General features: G+C 46.2%; 1 protein-coding gene across 3 annotated transcripts in view; it reads left to right on the forward strand.

The window, feature by feature from the left end:
• The window catches only part of Tbc1d9 (TBC1 domain family member 9), a 105,105-nt gene that overhangs the window by 7,036 nt on the left and 79,176 nt on the right, over nucleotides 1-18,893 (forward strand). Inside the window, exon 1 of one of the 3 annotated variants that reach the window (XM_040734855.1) lies at nucleotides 8,979-9,127. The exons of the other annotated variants lie outside the window; for them this stretch is intronic. Within the exon in view, the coding sequence (XP_040590789.1) occupies nucleotides 9,080-9,127 (48 nt within the window). The 5' untranslated portion in view covers nucleotides 8,979-9,079. Of the gene's footprint in view, nucleotides 1-8,978; nucleotides 9,128-18,893 lie in introns of those variants that run through there. 3 annotated transcript variants of the gene reach the window in all.

Below are 18,893 nucleotides of genomic sequence, written 5' to 3' on the forward strand. Positions count from 1 at the left end.
CATTCTGTTAGTGAAGAAACAAAGGGAAATTACAAAAGAACTTTTGGCTTAACAATGTATATTGTCAGGTGTGTGTGTGTGTGTGTGTGTGTGTGTGTGTGCGCGCGCGTGCGTGCGTGCATGTGTCTGTGTGTGTGTGTGTGTTTTGTTTTTGAGACAGGGTTTCTCCGAGTAGTCCTGGCTGTCCTGGAACTCACTCTGTAGACCAGGCTACTCTTGAACTCATAGAGATCCGCCTGCCTCTGCCTCCCCAGTGCTGGGATTAAAGGTGTGTGCCACCACTGCCCAGCTTTGTTTTTTAACTTTAATAAAATTTCCCCAAATTTTATTATCATCGTGTGTGAGTGTGTGTGTGTGTGTGTTTGTGCATGCATGCATGTGTGTGTTCATGTGTGTGTTTGTGCGTGCATGCATGTGTTTGCATGTGTGTTTGAGCGTGCATGCGTGCATGTGTGTGTGCGTGTGTGTTTGTGCGTGCGTGCATGTTTGTGCGTGCATGTGTGTGTGTGTGTTTGTGTGTGTGCGTGTGTTTGTGCATGCGTGCATGTGTCTGTGTGTGTGTGTGTGTGTGTGCGTGTGCGCGTGTGTATGGGGTTGGGGTGGAGAACACAGGCCACAATGCATGTGTGGAGGTCAGAAGACAACCATGGGGCTACAGCTCTCCTCCCAGCATGGGGCATCTGGAGACTGAACCTGGTCGCTGGCCCGTATGACCAGTGCTTTTCCCCACCAAGCCATCCCAATGGCCCCATCTGTAACGTTTTCTTGGGGTTTGAACTTAAGAACATCTTGCTCAGCCCCGATTGTTGGGATGATGAGTCTGGACCACTGTGGCTGTCTTAATAGGCACTCTGATCTTTTCTTCTTTTAATCATTTTTCATATAATAAATATCCTAGAATACTCTAACTCCTTTCCCCCCAGCCCTCAAATTGTTATAACACATTTCAATTTCTTAGTATACTTTTAACTCCAGAGTATACAATTATTGTTATTTTAAAAATTATTTTTAGAATTATTTTATGCATATGGGTGTTTTGTCTGCATGCATGTATGTGCATCATATGTGTGCCTGGTACTCACAAGGTCAGAGAGGGCACTGGGTCCCCTGGGCCTAGAGTTAAGGATGGTTATGAGCTACCATGTGGGTGCTGAGATCCAAATGCCAGGTCCTCTGTAAGAGCAGCCAGGACTCTCAGAGCTGAGCAACCTTGGCAGCCGTCACTGCTGCTCTTAGAAGCATTCCGTATATTTACCGCACGTTACTGTTCTTTCTGTCTTTGGTCTTTATTCTAGAACCATCTTCTGTTGTTCCTCCCTGGGAACTTGCTAGTGGGACAGTCTTAGTTTGCATGTCTGCAGACTCTTTTAAGTGTGGGTTAGACCCTGTCCATTGTCTTCTAAGTCGATTTTTTTTCTCTTGAAAAGCAGACTGTCCCCCAGAGCTTGTCACTTTGTTGTCTCTTTGTCATGTTTTCTCTACCTGCTTTTAAGGTATTTTTCTTTGACATTGACTTTTTTTTCCCTATAATTAAGATTGGTGGTCTTCTTGCTTCTTGTTTAAAAAAAAGAAAAATTCCCATCTGGGCATAGTATAGTTTCTTTAATCCTTGCTGTGTTTTTTTTATTTTTATTTTTATTTTCCAGTTTAAATTTAGATAAGAAACGAGGTTGCTACACAAGTCAGTTCTAGGTCCCTCTCCCATTCCCTCCCCTCCTCCCGTGCCCTCCCCCGCTTGCTGTGTTTTATAAATTCTCTGTATGCTGTCCCACCCCTGCTGCCACTGCTGCCACTGCTGTGAGTGTATGTGTGTGCATACACACATGTGTGTGTATGTGTGTATGTGTGTGCATGTATGCATGTGTGTATGCATGCACGTGTGTTTGTGTATGTATGTGTATGTATGTATGCGTGTGCGTGTATGTATGTGTGTATGCATGCACGTGTGTTTGTGTATGTATGTGTATGTGTATGTATGTATGTATGTGTGTGCATGTATGTATGTGTGTATGTGTGTGCATGTGTGTGTGTGTGTGTGTGTGTATCTCCCATTTTCTCCATCTCTCTTGGCCTTCTTATACCACATACCGATTTTTATATATTTCATTTATTTTTCTTCTGCTTTGTTCCAGTTCATGGTTTCTCCTGCTGTGTTTAATCTCCTTTAAGGAGATTAACCAAGCATATAATTATTTTTCCAGTTCTGAAAACTCAGTTTGGTCTGTTTTTATAATTTCCACGTGTTATCGTCCTCAGTCTTGGTTTATAATATTTCTGAGTATGTGCGTGTTGTACTTTTCTGAAAGTTCCTTTTGACCTCGACTTCTTGAGGCCCACCATGTTCATCCTCCTACTGTTTCTCTTAGTTTTCATCCACGCTTCTGTGCTGTTTTATTACTTTGGCAATTCTACTTCTACTTTGCAGAAGGTAATCTTAGGAGAAGGTAGTTTTAAATTTTCCATTTATGAGTGTATGAGTGTTTTCATGTGCACCCCATGCATGCAGTGCTCACAGAGGCCAGGAGAGGGCATCCGATCCTATGAAACTGTAGTTACAGATGGTTCTGAGTCTATGTGGGTTCTGGGTGCTGGAAACTGAATGCTGAGTATTCTCTCCAGGGCGGTTGTACAGAGAGGGGCCACTCCAAAGAGACCAGGGGTCCCACCACGTCTGTTGGAAGCTGTATATACATCAGGGATTTGGATAGACTATCCTCCTAGCTGTGGTGGGTATCACCCTGAGCTGGAGGCTCAGGTCAGCTTGGAGGCCAAAGGCCAGGCATTTCCACAGCATAGAGAGAGCTGGAGGCAAAGCAGAAGAGTCCCAGGCAGCTCAATGGTGTGTGTTCTCTACATCTCTGGGCTCTGCCTGTCTCCAGGACATTTGCTGTATGAGCAGATCCGAGTTCCCACTGAGCAGTTAGGTTCTTGTGTCCTATGCAAAGAGCTGGACCACTGACACCCGATCAGAAACAGAAACAGTTCATTCATAAAAGGAAAGCAGGGCTTGGAGAGATGACTCAGCAGTTAAGGGCACTGACTGCTCTTCCTGATGTCCCAGGTTCAATTCCCAGCACCCACACAGCAGCTCGCAGCTGTCTGTAACTCCAAGATCTGACACCCTCACACGAACATGTGCAGGCAAAGCGCCGATGCACACAAAAATAAATAAAAGGAAAACACTATCAAAAATGAGAATGGACTGATGAGCTGAGAGAAACCCCCAAAACGCTGGGCCAGGAGGCGTCTAACACCTGCTCCCATATTCCCTTAACAGGCTTCTCTGGTGCAAGCTATGTCTGTAACATGAAACCCACAGAGGAAAGGGCTTGTGGTCTTTCTCTGCAGGCTGGCCTGAGCATGTGCCATTTGCCTCCCAAAGCCTTCCAGCCTTTCTCTCCCGTGCCTTTTCAGATGTTTGTTTTGGCCTGGCTTTCCCCACTCAGTTTTTCTGCCACACTCTCTGTACAAAGCAGGCAGCTTGCTGCCTCGGCTGTAGCCAACGTGCCTTGCAGAGTTTCTTCCATAGGAGTTTAGATTTTGTTTGTCTGTCTACCATGCAGCTAGCTGGCCGCTTAGCGCCTGCTTTGAAGAATCTCCCAGACGTTATAAGGAAGCATGAAAGCACCCCTGGCATGTGACCCAGCGGTATGTACACAGCTGGGTGTGTTTGCAAGCAACGATGTCAGGATACAATAGAGACCCACCCACTTATTCTTATGGTGGACCTGCTCAAAATCACCAAGGGAGTCGGCAGAAGAATGGATAAAGGAAACATGGTTCGTAGACACAGCAGAATGAGATTTAGTGTAGAGATGAATGAAGTCTTTGTTATTTGCAGGAGAATGAGTCGAGGTGTAGGTCGTTGTGGTAAACCAGATACAGAAAGACAGGGAATGCAGGTTTTCTTTCATCCATCATGTGTGGAAATCGGAATGATAATTAATGGCAAAAACAGATGAAAGTAGTAGAGGAGCAACTAGGGACAGTAAGGGAACCATGCAGATCAGAGGTTGAGGAAGGGTGGGAAGGGGGAGAGATGGGTCCAGCCAACGTGCAGCCTATACATGTGTGGGCATGCTTCAGCAAAACCATTAATATGCACAGCTGATGTGAATTCGTGTGGCAGTACATTTGTAAAAGGAACCTTTAAGGTTGCTACCCATTGTCCCCCTTCCCTGGCCTGGGTTCTCGGGTAGATACTGCGGAGGAACTGCTGTAATTCACCAACACCGGTGTGTGAGTGACTGAAGAGCTCTGAGTTGGAGGTGGGGCGCAGAGACAGACAGAGGGAGGGAGGGAGGAAGAAGGAGCAGGGATTATGCTAAAGTGAATGGCTCTCTGTGTGACATTAAGGTAAATGGCTCTGTGTGACACAGGCACTTCACAATTTTGTCAGGTGTAGGCTTTGCAGGGAAGTAGCTTTGAACCAACAACTTCATTGTTCTACACAACTCACTCCTATGTCACGTCTCCCTTCCTTCCTTCCTTCTGTATTCTCCCTGTCTTCCCTCTGTGCAATGGTTCCGCAGCTCTGCCGGCCTACAGTACTCAACCATTCCTTCTCTCCGCCATTCCTCACCGCTGCTTCTCACACCAGAGTCCCTCTGACACTGGTGACCAGGAAGAGACCTGGTGAGAGACAGGATCTCAAATCAATCTCAGCTACACACACACACACACACACACACACACACACACACTCTCTCTCTCTCTCTCTCTCTCTCTCTCTCACACACACACACTCTCTCTCTTTTTCTCATGTACACTCACACACGCTCTCATATGCACAGACTCTCACACACCCTCTCTCTCTTACCCACATACTTTCTCATACACACACTCACACACATGCACACACACACACATTCACATACTGTATAGTTAGATTGCAGAAACTTGAGACTTTCAGCCCTCCCTCGTGCTGGCACAGGGGTTCTGGAAGCTGTTAGCCTGCTTTCCTGGCTTCCTTCCTCTTCCACCCCTGCCCTTCTGGTGTGTGTTCTGCTGATCGCTGAGGACAGCCCGGTCACTTTCTACAGTGACCCGCCATTGCCCCAATCTCTAGTTTGCTTTAGATGGCATTTCAGTTTTGCCTTAGGTTATTTATACATCTTGTCTGTGAGCACGAGATTGCTTGTTTCTGAGCAGTGGGATCCATTCAGCAGATCTGTTTTTGATGAGTCAGAGGCACAGTTCACAGGAACAAGACCCCTTCACGCTAGAGCACGAGGGTGCCAGCATGTGGGAAGAGAGACTCAAGCTGACTCAAATGGGAGAAATAAGGACAACAGTTTCCCAGGTAGGCAGGAGCCTGGTTTCCCAATGGTATTACATGCAGATATGTCTTAGTGATCGTCTGTGTGTGCATGTGTTTCTCACTGTGGAAGGAGGGCTAACCCTGTTCTACAGCGAGCTGAGTTAATGTAATGTCATAGTAAATTTGCGGAGCAGCTGACCAACTTCAAAGCCTTTGTTAGATTAATCTTCCACTGGGATCTTGACTTGGTTTTGCTCCTTTCTCTTTGCAACACTGGGCCGTTTCCTGGTGGGCTTGGTGACCACAGAGCTTTTGAAGACAGCTTTGAGTTGTTTTATGTTTCTTTGCGTCTGTCCTATGTGGCCGGTTTGTTTGAAGCTGCAATAATTCTCAGCCACTGCAGACTGTGATAAGAAACTTCCATTGGGGTGAAATCGAATCTATTGATTTGGGAGCAAGGAGCAGAGCCAGGTGAATAGTCCTTGGAGTGACGCCAGCCTGGGAAATGTAAACCGAAACACACTTGCTTCCCCAGTCTCGTTATTTTGATACTCGCTGGGCAAGTGTTTGTTTGGCTGAAGGTCAAACACAGCTTTAAGGATATGATCTCTGTTTACACTTCAGCCAAGAGAGGTGAACCCCACTTACCTGGTTTTTTTCTCTACCCCACCCAGATTATATGATGATTAATGACAACCGAACTAAATTAAGCACACGTTTGTTCTGAATTCTTTTTCTTAACATTTTATATACGTGTTGGATGTGTGTGTGTGCATGCCAGCATGTGTGTGTGTGTACATGTGTACCTGTGTGTGAGTGCCACCCTGCACATGTAGAAATCAGAGACAGCTTGAGGGAAGGCTGTTCTCTCCTACATGTAGAACCTGGAATTGAACTCAGGCCGGCAGACTTGCGGCCAGTGCCTTTACCCACTGAGCCCTACCTGGTCCTGGACTCTTGATCTTCCTTCTTCCCCCGTTCTGAGATCTAAAATTGCAGGGAGGCGCTGCCACACCTGGCCTTGACACTTCTTAGTAAAAGAAACTGCATGCATTTCAATAATCAGAGTAATCTATTAGCTAGGGTGATCTTTAATTAAAAAAAATCAAGGGAACTTAGACTTACATGTGGACTTTGTGACTAAAATATAGGGGGAAAATTGTGAGTTCAAAACTCGTGAGTTCACTGCTCTCTCATTCCCTGCATTTTAACACATTGACCTGTCAGTTGTTATAACGAAAAGTGTAGGACACTTTACTTCTAGAAGCATCTTTGTAATAAATCTTTGAATCTAAACTGTCTAAAGCTGAATTTTAACACACCACTCCTGTAGCTGTCTGTTTTTCTTACTACATGAAGTTAACAGGTGTCGTGCCAGAAGCTTAGAAGTGCTGTGGTCCAGGCCTTCGGAGGCCTTCCATAGATCCATTCATTGTGTTTGTTTGTTTGTTTGTGTTTGTTTTCTCAAGACAGGGTTTCTCTATGTTTCTCTGTGAAGCCCTGGCTACACTGGTATTTCTTCTGTGACCTGTAAGGAAGTTAAGTGCTCAGAGAAAGTGCATCTCTTTCCTGAGGAGACCCCGCTAGTAGCAGGCACTTGTTGGATCTGTGCTTAGCTTTGACTAAGATTAGAAGGAAGAGGCTGAGCATGGAGAGGAGGAGGCAGGCAGGGAAGGAGGACTGGGAAAGAAAGCCAGGGCCAAGCTCAGGCCTCAGAAACACAGCCTTGGATATGCAAATCAGGAGACAGGGTGAGTGAGGCCTTCTCTCCTATTGCTGTCCTTGGCCAGCAACTGTCAGGAGTTATGTGTCTGTGACCTCTGAGGCTGGATGTGACAGTCCACATTCTCCACTTAAGCTTCTCGGAGATCATCTCTTTGGGGAAAGAATGAGAAATCTCTCTTGTGAACCTGAGCTTGCAGCCAGACCACCTTCAGCTTCTGGATGCAATCTGTCACCTTAGAAAGAGGTGCCATCTGTCCTCTGGCCTTTCCAGGGGCCCTTACCTGGTCACCTGATCTCTCTCCCCTCCCTGCTCTCCAGCTTCCCCAGTCTTGCCTCTCTTCAGCCCACTTGACAGGGAATCCCATGTCATTGCACTGGGTGTCCTGCTGTTTCGTTTTAATAAAATAATAAATCTATGGACCATTCCTACCAGAGCCCTGCGACCTGGTCATTGTCATCCCCCTTGAAGAGGGGCTGTGTGCCCACGTGACTTCTCCGTGACACCGTCCCAATTTCAGGACCCTGGTTTGCATGCTTTATGGACATATTTATAGTGGCTTATATCCCAGTTCCCTTCCTTAGTGCCAGTAAAAACTTGTTGAAAGCTCTGGAGAGATGGCTCAGCAGCTAAAACACTTGCTGTCCTTTGCTGCAAACCCAAGTTCAGCTCCTAGCTCCCACCCACATCAGGTGGCTCGCAACCTCCTCTAACTCCGCCTCCAAGGGAACCAACATCGTCTTCTGGCCTCCAAGAGCACTACACACATGTGCACGTGCGCGCGCGCGCGCGCACACACACACACACACACACACACACACACACACACACACCCTCAGGGAAAAACAGCTTAGGAAAGTAGACAGTCTCTTAGAGGACGATCATCTCTGAATGGACCCTGGGATTGTCTTTGGAGCAAAAGCACAGTCGTGTTGGAAATGGTGTCAGAACCCTGTCTTCTCACACGAGCTTCTTTCTTATTGTAGGGGTTTCTGTTTCCACACTCTGCATCCTTCCATCTTCTCTCACCCACATTCCACACACAGGAACGAGCAGCCACCAGCTCCGCAGCAGCGTGGAGCCGGTGTGATCAGTGTGAAAGTGAAGTGTCTTTGCTGGAGAGTCCATGGCAGAGCCTCAGTAGGTCCAAAAGGGAGGGAGAGGCCGGAAGGGAGGGAAAACGCTGGTTACCGGAAGCCACCTGGGATGGTACATAGCCTGGCCTTTGTTCTTAGTCTCCACGAAGCAGGACGACAATTGTGTCTGTCTTCGCAGCTGAGAGACAAAAGGCACAGACAGTTCCATGCACCTGGACATACCTTAGGTTCTGGGTAACCTGTTAATGCAGGAAGTGGCGAGATACCCACTAGCTGCTACCCGGAGTCCCTTTGTCTAGCCTGCATAGCCGGAGGCAGGAAGATAATGGTTTCAGGGAAATGAGTGTGTAAACACAGGCACTAAGAATTTAATGATGTTTCGGGGGCTGGGGAGATGGCTCAGAGGTTAAGAGCACTGACTGCTCTTCCAAGGGTCCTGAGTTCAATTCCCAGCAACCACATGGTGGCTCCCAGCCGTCTGTAATGAGATTTGGTGTCCTCGTCTAATATGCAGGCAGAACACTGCATACATAATTAAAAAAATTTAATGTTGCTTAGTTCCATGCTATAAGGTAATTTCTGAAATTAATAAGCTTTGGTTTAGTTAAGTCTTCCCCCAGAAAACATCTCCCACAGAGATTTTTCTGGAAAGACTTGTGTTTTCCTGGGCAGGTCTGGTCTTGATAACATAGAAGTGAAGGGAGGATTAGTACCTGGGTACTTATTAACCCCAGCCATTTCAAAATCAAATCACTGTTTGGAGGAGGCAGATGGGGGAGGGGTGCACTGTAAAGGTCAGCTTCCTAAAAGGTTAAGTACTTAGAAACGCTTTTTATCATGCAGAGAAACTTCTCTCCCCAGATATTTTGGACGACCACGTGAGCGTTGGTTGTCCCATCTTAGGTAAATGTATCGTCTTGATTACAGAAGTATGTTTTTCCATCATGAGCACTGCTTGCTGTAGTCTTTCTAAGAATGAGAAATGATGAGTGAACTCTGATGCTGAGCTCCATCACTGGGGAGATAATGAAGGCTGATCAGGACCAGGTAAGTGGGGGAGTCCTTGTCCCATGGAGGTGGCTGCCATTCGCACTAGCAAAGTTACAGCGCCCCCATGATGCGCGCCATCGTAATTTACACGGCGCCGCTGGTCGGGGGGGCGTGTAACTAGGATAGCGTAACTGATGGTGCTGCACCGAATCCTGATTTTCACTTCAGCTAATTAAGCAAGAACTTAATGAGAACAGAGCAGGCTTTATTTAGGATTGGAGGAGCAGGGGTGACTTGACAGAAAGTGTCCTAATTGGGAAGGTGTCCTGATTTCTCAAAAGTCTTACTGTAGGCTGAGATACCTCAGTGTCTAACTATTCAGGGACAGTGTGTCTTCCAATACAAGCATGCCTGCGACAGTAGAAAGATAGCTGTTAGTGTTTGGCTTTCTCTCCAAAGAAAACCGGCGTCAGGCCTTTGACAAGGACAGGCCTCTGCCTGTGGAGACTTGTGTCCCGGAAGTCAGCAGTGGTTATTATGGTCTGATCTACCCATCCTAAGCATGTGTCCCTCTATGAGCTCGAAGCCCATTATATCATATGCATTATTCATGTTCCTCTCAGTGCTCTGCTGTGGTTATAGTTTCTGCTGGCATTGCCTCAAGGGACAGCAGTCTGGTATTATGGCTTTGGAGTCGCAACCCGAGCTAGTCTGGCCCTGGGTTTGGAGAAAGGCACCCTTACTGAATTGTACCACCAGGAAGTACAGGCCCAAGAGGCTCCCGAGGTAGATTTCAGAATGCACACGGTAATCAGAGGTGTGGAGTTGCTCGGTGCCGGAGGAGAAACCCACTTCCCCCTCCCAAACCAGTATGATCCCAGCTCCATCTCATCTGCAAAATGACAGCTAAGTAGGGCCTGTACATGGGAGCTATTTACATTTGCACACACAAATCCTCTGAGCAGTCTCCTCATGTGAGCTTAAAGAGAATGAAGAGCAGTGAGTGGGGAAGCCTAGTGTCCCCCCTCACCCCATCAGCTCTCAGAAATCCTCTTGTCTCTTCCCTTGTAAGTGAGAGCTTGGGGCAGTGTTAGTGGATCCCCTGGAGGGCCCTGTAAGGAACATTTGCCCAGTGTGCAACAGGGAAAAGAGAATTGGGGAAAATCTGGCTTTGAGACCAGACTTCTCCAGCTCCAGCTGCTTACTGTAGGTAGAGGGTGAACAAAGTAATTCTCTGTTCCTTGGCTTTTCATGACGACCCCCAAGTCAGGAGTCAGACCATTCGGAGGGACTCCACAGGGATTTTTGGCTTCTGGGTATATGCGTTCTCATTACTATGCATGTGCTTAAATCACACAGGATTTAAGCCCAGTGTTCCTTCAACAGCAGCAGCTTGCAAAACATTTGCCCCTTGTGAATCAGTCATTTTGGTGGTTTCAGAACTCTCTTATTTTTGTAGTAATCAGACATTCTGGATTTATACACAGAGAGACTAAAAACGAAACAAAACAAAAATAACAGAAAAAACAAAACACCGACAGACATAAAAGTAGAAGGAGAGTTATTTGGGAAGAGGGTCGGCAGGTGAAGGCAAGAGACATGAGCAGATGGGGTGGGGGTATGACCAAAGTACATTACATACATTCATAATTAATGTGTTAATAAAGACCTTTAGAAAAGAAGTGTGGCCTAGTGGAGGGAAGTTAGGCCATTGGAGGTACGCTCTTGAAAGGGCATCCTGGGACTTGGTGCAGATACTCTTGTTCTCTCTCTCTCTCTCTCTCTCTCTCTCTCTCTCTCTCTCTCTCTCTCTGCCTCTTCCTCTCCTCGTGGGCCTCTGTGAAGGGAGTAGTTTCCATCTCCCCACACTCCCTACCTTGATGGGCTGTGTCAGCTCAAGTCCAGAGGCAGCCAACCTGAGCAAACACAGACTGAACCACCTACAACCGTAACCCGAAGTGAACCCTTCTTCTGTATGATCTGTATTCGTCATAGAGATAGAAAGCAGACTAACACGTGGGTTAAGCTTTATTTTCCTGCCTAATTAGCTGTAATCCAGATGCTGGTAACATACCCCTACCATTTCCTAATACTTTCAGTCTTAGGTCCATGGAGACCACAGCAAAATACCGGGCAAACTGATCATGCTATGCCCTCAAAGCAGAGTGCTTGCTCGTCAGAGCTCACGGGGAATTCTACAGAGGGAGACACCCCGTCGCATCATTATTTTTTATTCTGTTTTGAAAACCAAGAGGAAGGCGTCTCCAGCCTGTTCAGGGAGGTCGTCTCTCAAGCCATGTTAGCTAGAGCACCTCTTTCCCACGTTGCTCTCCTGTAAGTTGCTTTTATTCTGTTGTTAGGTGAAATTTTAAATATCAACTGTGAGAGACACTAACCAATTAATGGCAATTGTGTAGCCATGGTGATGAAGAATACATAGTAGATAATGTCCCCAAACAGGAAGAATTGAGGATAGAATAGGAACTGAATTGTCTCCCATGTGCCCCAGACACACACAAAAATGTTTTTTATATTCCATGTAATTTTCATAACAGGAAGTACATTTCTATATTTTCTCAAATGTCTGTTGGAAATTAATTTGTTATCACCCCCTGCCCTTTAAAGTTTAAACCATTCTCTATATAACTGAGTCATTGCTGAAACTAGGGAGAATGGTGTTTCTTCGTTCTGTTGGACTGTGACCAGCATTCCTGTCTGATGCTGAGCACAGCCTCTAAAGACTGTGTGTGAAGCCTGCAGCCAGTGGCCTTTACTGTACACAAGGCCTTTGCCGGAACAGTGTTTACAGTGTTATAGTCCTGTTAACTTCAGGACAGTGGGAACTCCTTGCTTTAGCCTTGGCCTTGGCAGTCGGCCAGATAATCAGAATAGCTCTCTGCGTTATACACCCAAGTACTCTACAGTTTTCTAGAACACACATTAAAATAACTGTGCGTGGAAACCAAGCTTTAGGAAAACTTAACTTTATTTTTATTTGTATGTTTTGTATGGGCTTGCTCACATGAGGGCAGGTGCCGGAGAAGGCCAGAGACACCATTTTCCTGGACTTGCCATTAACGCATGGTGTTGAGCCATCTGATGTGGGTGCTGGGAACTGAACTCAGATCCTCTGCTTGAGCAGTGTGTGCTTTTAGTCACTAAGCCATCACTCAGTCCGGAAACTAAATTCTTATTTTCCTGGTCTTACGTAGGCTATGCAAGCACTTGTTACTGATGCAAATACTGAACCCACCTTTAAAGCTGTTTCTAATTTAATTTAATTTTTTATTGTGACAAGGTCTAACCTTATGTCCTAGGCTGTCATGGAATTCTCCATCTTACTGCTGTGGCCTCCCCAAGTGCTTGGATTATAGGTGTGTACCACTATGCCTAGCTTAGACAAGGGGTTTTACAAAATTATTTTCTATACAGAAAGATTTCAATTAGGAAAAGGTAAGCTTGCTTCAGTGCAATTAAAGAGTGGTGTTGGAGATAAACAGGCCGAGTCCTCAGTCAGAACTTCCACCACAATGACTTCAATGGATGTTAATTTTGCATTTTGACCAATTTATCATTCATTCATTCATTCATTCACTCAACCATTCCTGTACTCATTCATCCTCAGACAGACAGATGTTGGATGCTTATCACATGTATTCACTGAAGATCCAAAATTATATGCTTCTTCTATGCTAGAGAGACTTGATTCAACAAGACTGTGCAGATGTTAGATTCTGGAAGCAGGTTCTTAGGTTTTGTTAAGGCTTAATGAGAAAAGCTTTGAAGTGCACACTGAATACATGTGCCCAGGGAAAGACTGCTCCAAATTGGGATGATGTCATCACAGACTGCCTACAGGTCCTCCCATCACAGGTAGGCTGAGATTTTCCCAGGCAGGGATTTGAATGAGAAGCGGATACAGGAAGACTGCCTGCCCCACCCTGTCTCCAGCTATGGGCAGTGTGCAGGTGAGGGCCAACTCAAGACCCCAAGTATCTGAGCTCTCGGGGACTCAACAATCAGGTCCGTGGTAAGAACCTCCTTTGGGCCAGTGCATGGAGGTACTCTCATCCCTTAAGCCAGTTATAACCAGCTACTAGGAGTCAGTTTTCCCAGGTCTTTCATCTCTAGTGGATTACACACAGATCAGTCAATTGTTTCTTCACAATGTTTGTGGTGTGTGCGTACTTGTGTGTGTGTGTGTGCACCTGTATGTACACATGTGGAGTTCAGAGATTGACATCAGTCTCTATCATTCTACACCATATATATATAGATATAGACATATAGATAGATAGATATATAGATAGATAGATAGATAGATAGATAGATAGATAGATAGAGATAGATAGACAGACAGGCAGATAGATAGATATGTGTGTATATGCGTTTTATATATATGAATGGGACTGTGTGTGGTGAATACGCACATGCACATGTGTGTGTTTGTGTGCGCGTGTGTGTACATGCTCACATGTGTACACAAAGTCAAGAAGAAGACATCTTTGTTCCACTCTGTCACTCTCTGTCTTATTCCATTGTCCCTCAGTGAAGTTGGATCTTGGCTGGTGGCCCCACTGATTCTCCTGTCTCTACTCCAGTTGCCCTAAGCAGCAGTTCTCAACCTATGAGTCACAAACCCTTTGCAAAGGTTGCACGTCAGCCATCCTGTATATCAGATATTTACGTTAGGATTCTTAAGAGTAGAAAAGTTACAGTTATGAAGTAGCAACAAAAATAATTCTATGGTTGGGGTCACCAGGTCGTGAGGAACTGTAAAAGAGTTGTGGCATTAGGAAGGTTGGGAACCACTGTCCTAGAGTTAGAGACACTGCAGCCATGCTTAGCTTTTTAAATGTGTGCTTGGGATTCAGACTCAGGTCCCTAACCCTTTGCAGCAAACACTCTTACCTACTAGGTCACTTTCCAAGCCCTCTACCTTAGTGTACAAGACAGGGTCCCTCGATGAACTTTGAGCTTATCATTCTGGCTAGACTGGCTGGTCAGTAGACCTGCAGGATAGCCATATCTTCAGCTCTGGGGACATATGTATGCTACCACGCCCAGCTTTTATGTGTGACTAAGGTTCTGAACCTACTGAGATGTGTCCCCAGATCTCTCTATAATTTTTTAATTTGATATATCTACTTTTATTGTGATGTTATTAACAATAAAGTAACCTTAATACAGGCTTATTCTAGATCATCAGAATGACCACCTCATGATTACTGATTCCAGGTAGTGAATAACACTGTCAGCATGACAAACTCCACAACAGAGGCTCTAAACTTGGGAGTTTCAACCCCCACATATCAGACATTTGCACTATGATTCATAATTGTATCAAAATTACAGTTGTGAAGTAGCAGCAAAATAATTTTATGGCTGGGGTCCCCACAGCATGAGGGATTGTATTAACGGGTCACAGCATCAGCAAGGTTGAGGACCACTGGTCTAGCATCACTTAGGAGGAAAGCCTCTGGGCGTGTCTCAAAGATTTCTAGGTTTGGTTAAATAAGTGGGAAGGCCCACCCTAAATGTGGCAGCAACACTCCATGGGCTGAAGTTCTAGACTGAAAAGAACAGAGAAAGCAAGTTGAGCACCAGTGTTCCCTTCCCCTCCTGAATGAGTGACGGAATGTCACAGCTGCCTCCAGCACTTGGCCACCAAGCCATCCCTTTTGGTTTTGAAAAACTGTTCTGACATCTCCTGCTGGTGGCTGATGAGGCCACCCCTAGAAGAGGCAAGAGCCTACTCTGAATCTCAGCACTGAGGCTGGGGCATGCTGTCCTTGCTTCTACAGCACAGCTCTAGGGGGCTAACACCAGACAAGACCTTTCGGCCAGTTCCTAAACTACTGAGAGACCAACACTACACTCAGCCGTAGACAGTTTCCTTTTCTTGGTGGTTCTGAGGCCTGCGTGTTTTGAGAGAAGAAGGGTAGGAACTACAGACCTTGAATTAACGCAGCCTGTTTGGTCCCATTTCACAAAGAGATTGTTTGCTTTGTGATTTTTAATATTTTAAATTTATTCAGAAAGTGTTAGCATCTCGATAATGGAGAAATGACACTTTGCTTTTTAAACTGCTCTTCTTGGCACTGTTACTCTCAAATTTTCTTATTGAAGTAATTCTAAGAGTCTATCCAGTGTGAAGGGAAACTGTTACTGAGATTGGGAAATAATAAAAGAAAATATGTCAGTTCTGTTGGGCATGTTGTCTGCTTTTAAACTCTCAGTGACAATGGCAGTCGGTAATCCAAGGCGAGGCCAGGGTGATGAGTTGCTGTGGGGGAGAGAGATTGTTTTTATTCATGAAACCATGTACAGCACACAGGGGGTGATTACTAGGAATTATTGGTGTTTATATGTCATAACCAGCAGACACAGTGAGGCCTTTGTCATCGGGAAGCACTATGATGATACACAGAATAACGGTGTGATCGCATAGCCTGAGAATGGTTAAGTTCAACCTTTAACAAGCAAGTTGAAAGTCATAAAAAGGGAGAGATGAGTGAGAAAAATGTGAGGGAGTATGTAAATTATTGCATCGTTATAGTTTACTGTGTATAGTTCTGTATTCTATATAGTTTATAAACTGTTATATTGGGATTATAAACTCCGGAGCGTAATGAGGTATTACTCATTGAGCATGGATGATTGTGAGCTGAATCCAGAGTCCTGGAGAGGACATAAGGACAGGGAGGCATGTTCTTGAGGGGACAGAGTGACAGTTCAGAGGGGTCTTTTCAGAGTGAAAAGAAGCAGTAACGATGCTTCCACGGCTGCTGAAGCATGGAAAGAAGGAAGGAAACTCTTCTGAAGCTTCGTTAAGGCGGAATGGCAGTATTGACCTCCAGATGAGCTACTTCTTACTAAACACGTCCCCCCCAGGACCAGCTGGCCACTGTCAGGACCCAGACCCATCCAGCAAACAGCAAGTCACTCAGTCAGTGTCTGCTGGTGAGCGAAAGATCAAATGGTAGATGAGTTATCTGGGGCATACAAAGACCTCCGACCCAAGCTCTCATGGAATAATCATACCTGAGGTCCCAGCTTTGCTCTGGTCACCTACGGTGTCCTCAGGATCAAATACAAAGGGAAAGGATCTCAAACTCGACTCTGGGATGTGGGTGCCTCCATACCGTCCGTGTTTCTTTCTTTCAGGTTTTCCCCTCCAGTGTTCAAGAATGCAAGTCAAATAGGAAAGGGACAGTGGCCACTGGAGTGTCTCAAAGTCGTCTTTCCTGGCTTCTCCATGTCATTCCCCAGAGATTCCTGCCTTGAACGTCAGTCATTATTTCCAAAGACAGCAGAAAAACAGACTCTTGATCTTGTAGGAAATCTAGAACGTGGAGGTAATAAGTTTCTGAGCAGGGGCAGGAGAATGGACCCAGGAAGTTAGATGGAGGCCTTGGGTCTCAAGGGTTGGTAAAGATCTAGGTGGAGATGGGCTCTGAGTCAGGAGACATGGGCTGTTGGGCAGATTCCAGAATAGGCATTTATGCACCGGAAGAGTTCTAGACACCGTCGAGCCAGATGATCCTGCTGTAAGACTGTAAAACACGAGCGCTCCTCAGAAATTCCCTCACAAAAGTGAGCCTGTTGCCACGTGCCAGATGTTAATACTGAGGGGCTTGGGAGGAGGTAGAAAGGGAGATGGCTTCTAAACCAGGGCCTGAGACAGCCTAACCAAAACCCCAGGTAGTTCAGTGTGGTTTCCATTGCATAACAATAGGTAATTGATAATGAATGCAGGTCCAGTGTTTGGACAAGTGTCCCTGAAAGCCCACTTACTGAAGGTTTGATCCCTGAGAGATGGTGGGACCTCCACCAAGAGGCAAGCTTGGCGGGTGCTCTTGGGTCAGCGGGATGTGCTCTTGCAAGGGATCCTGGGAACGTTTTTTCCCTGACAATGAAATGAGCGATTTGTTCTGCCATGTGCCTCCTGCCACTGCCACTGGCACTCCAACCAGAGGCCCAAAGCAGCGGGTCTGCCCAGTTTTGAACCGCCACCTCTGGTTCAGGATAAGCCTTCTCGTGTGTGAGCTGATAGCTCATCCATTTCAAGGTGGACATGGGAAGCTACCTCGGTGGTTTATTATAGCTCAGGGTCTGTGGTTCTGGAGGCTGGGAAGTGGAAGAGCGTGACTCCCCCGTTTGGTGAGGCCTTCTTACTGTATCATGGCAGGGATAGAGATAGTCACATGGCGAGACACATCAGGTGAGCTAGCTCGGGTCCCTGCCTCTTGTATTGACTCAGTAAATGGCCATCAAAGCGCTGTGGCATACACATGTCTCCTCCATGTTCCCTTCTCATATCAGACAATGGAGGTGTATGCTTCCCATGCCCAGCAATGTGTCGTGTCCACACATGTGCTGTTCCGTAATGGCGATGCAATCCTGAGCTTCCTGGATAGGACTCTGCACCTCACCCATTCCTTTTCAGGGCTATTAGCCATGGGGACCGGGCACTAGCATTCAGAACACAATCTTACAAGCTGTTTTTCCTCATCCCATACCTAGCCCCTGTCACGGTTAGCTTCAGTTGTCAGCATCACACACCTGCGAAGACAGAACCTCAGTTGAGGAATTGCCTTCATCAGAGTAGCCAGTGGACGTTTTCACGGAGCATTTTCTCGATTACTCATTGTCAGCTTTTGGGCCAACCTATGCAGATCTTGTCTGCTGGACCTGGGACCTGAAAGAGTGAGGCTAACGCTTTAGACAACATTGCTTCAATCCCGGTGTTCCGTTACACACAAATGTAACGGAGAAAGCAATGACCCACACGGAAGGTTGCTTGAGTTCGGGAAAAGATGACCAGAAAAAAGCATGTAAATGAACCATCAGCACACACATGTGCTAGATATTAACAGAGCAGCCCTTTCCTAGAACTTTCTCAGGACACACCAGTTTAGACACAATTGCCTGGCATGTACTATAGCCTGTGTCTGAGAGAGCGTGAGAGCAAGGCAGGCCATGTTCAGATTCAGAGCACACGGAGGACAGCATTCCACACCTCCTTTCACCCGCCTGGGTTCTACAGCTGTGTTCCGACGTCCAACAAGAGCGTGTCTTATAAACTGAATGCAAGCGTGATTCGCATGAGGCAAGGAATCATGTCCAGAAGCAGTCCAGGAACAGCATGCACCCGAGGTGAAAGGCCCAGAGCCTCCCTCACGGTTCCCCGTGCAGCCATGTTCCAGCGCTCCTTAAGGTAGGAGGGCCCAGCCCAGTGTCAGGGATACCATCCCGGCGCAGGTGGCCCTGGGATGTTTTATGATAGATAGCCGGGTGGGAGTGGGGAGGTGTGGGCGGCAGCTGGGGGCACTGGAAGAAGCCAGCGAGCAGCTCTTCCGTGGCCTCTGCTTCAGTCTTTGCCTCCAAGTTCCTGCCCCAGCTTCCCTTGACGGCAGACTCTAACCTGCGCGTGAAATCCAGAGTTGCTTTTTAGTTATGGTGTGTATCACAGCAACAGAAAAATAGCTAGAACCTTTCTTTCTCCTTACTTTAAAGTGAAATGCTATTTTTTAAAAAATGTGCCCTAGTTTCATTACCCAAGAAAGAGCATCTACTACAGCAGTGGTTCCCAACCTGTGGGTCATGACCCATGGGGGTCAAATGAGCCTTTCACAGGTGTCGCCTAAGACCATTGGAAAACACAGATATTTACACTATGATTCATAACAATAGCAAAATTACAGTTATGAAGTAGCAGCGATAATAATTTTATAGTTGAGGGTCACAAAACATGAGGACCTGTATTAAAGGGTCGCAGCGTTAGGAAAGTTGAGAACCACTGGCCTACAGTTTGTAAAAC

Source organism: Mesocricetus auratus, unplaced genomic scaffold (assembly GCF_017639785.1).
Source record: "Mesocricetus auratus isolate SY011 unplaced genomic scaffold, BCM_Maur_2.0 Super-Scaffold_100041, whole genome shotgun sequence".
Classification (NCBI taxonomy): domain Eukaryota; kingdom Metazoa; phylum Chordata; class Mammalia; order Rodentia; family Cricetidae; genus Mesocricetus; species Mesocricetus auratus.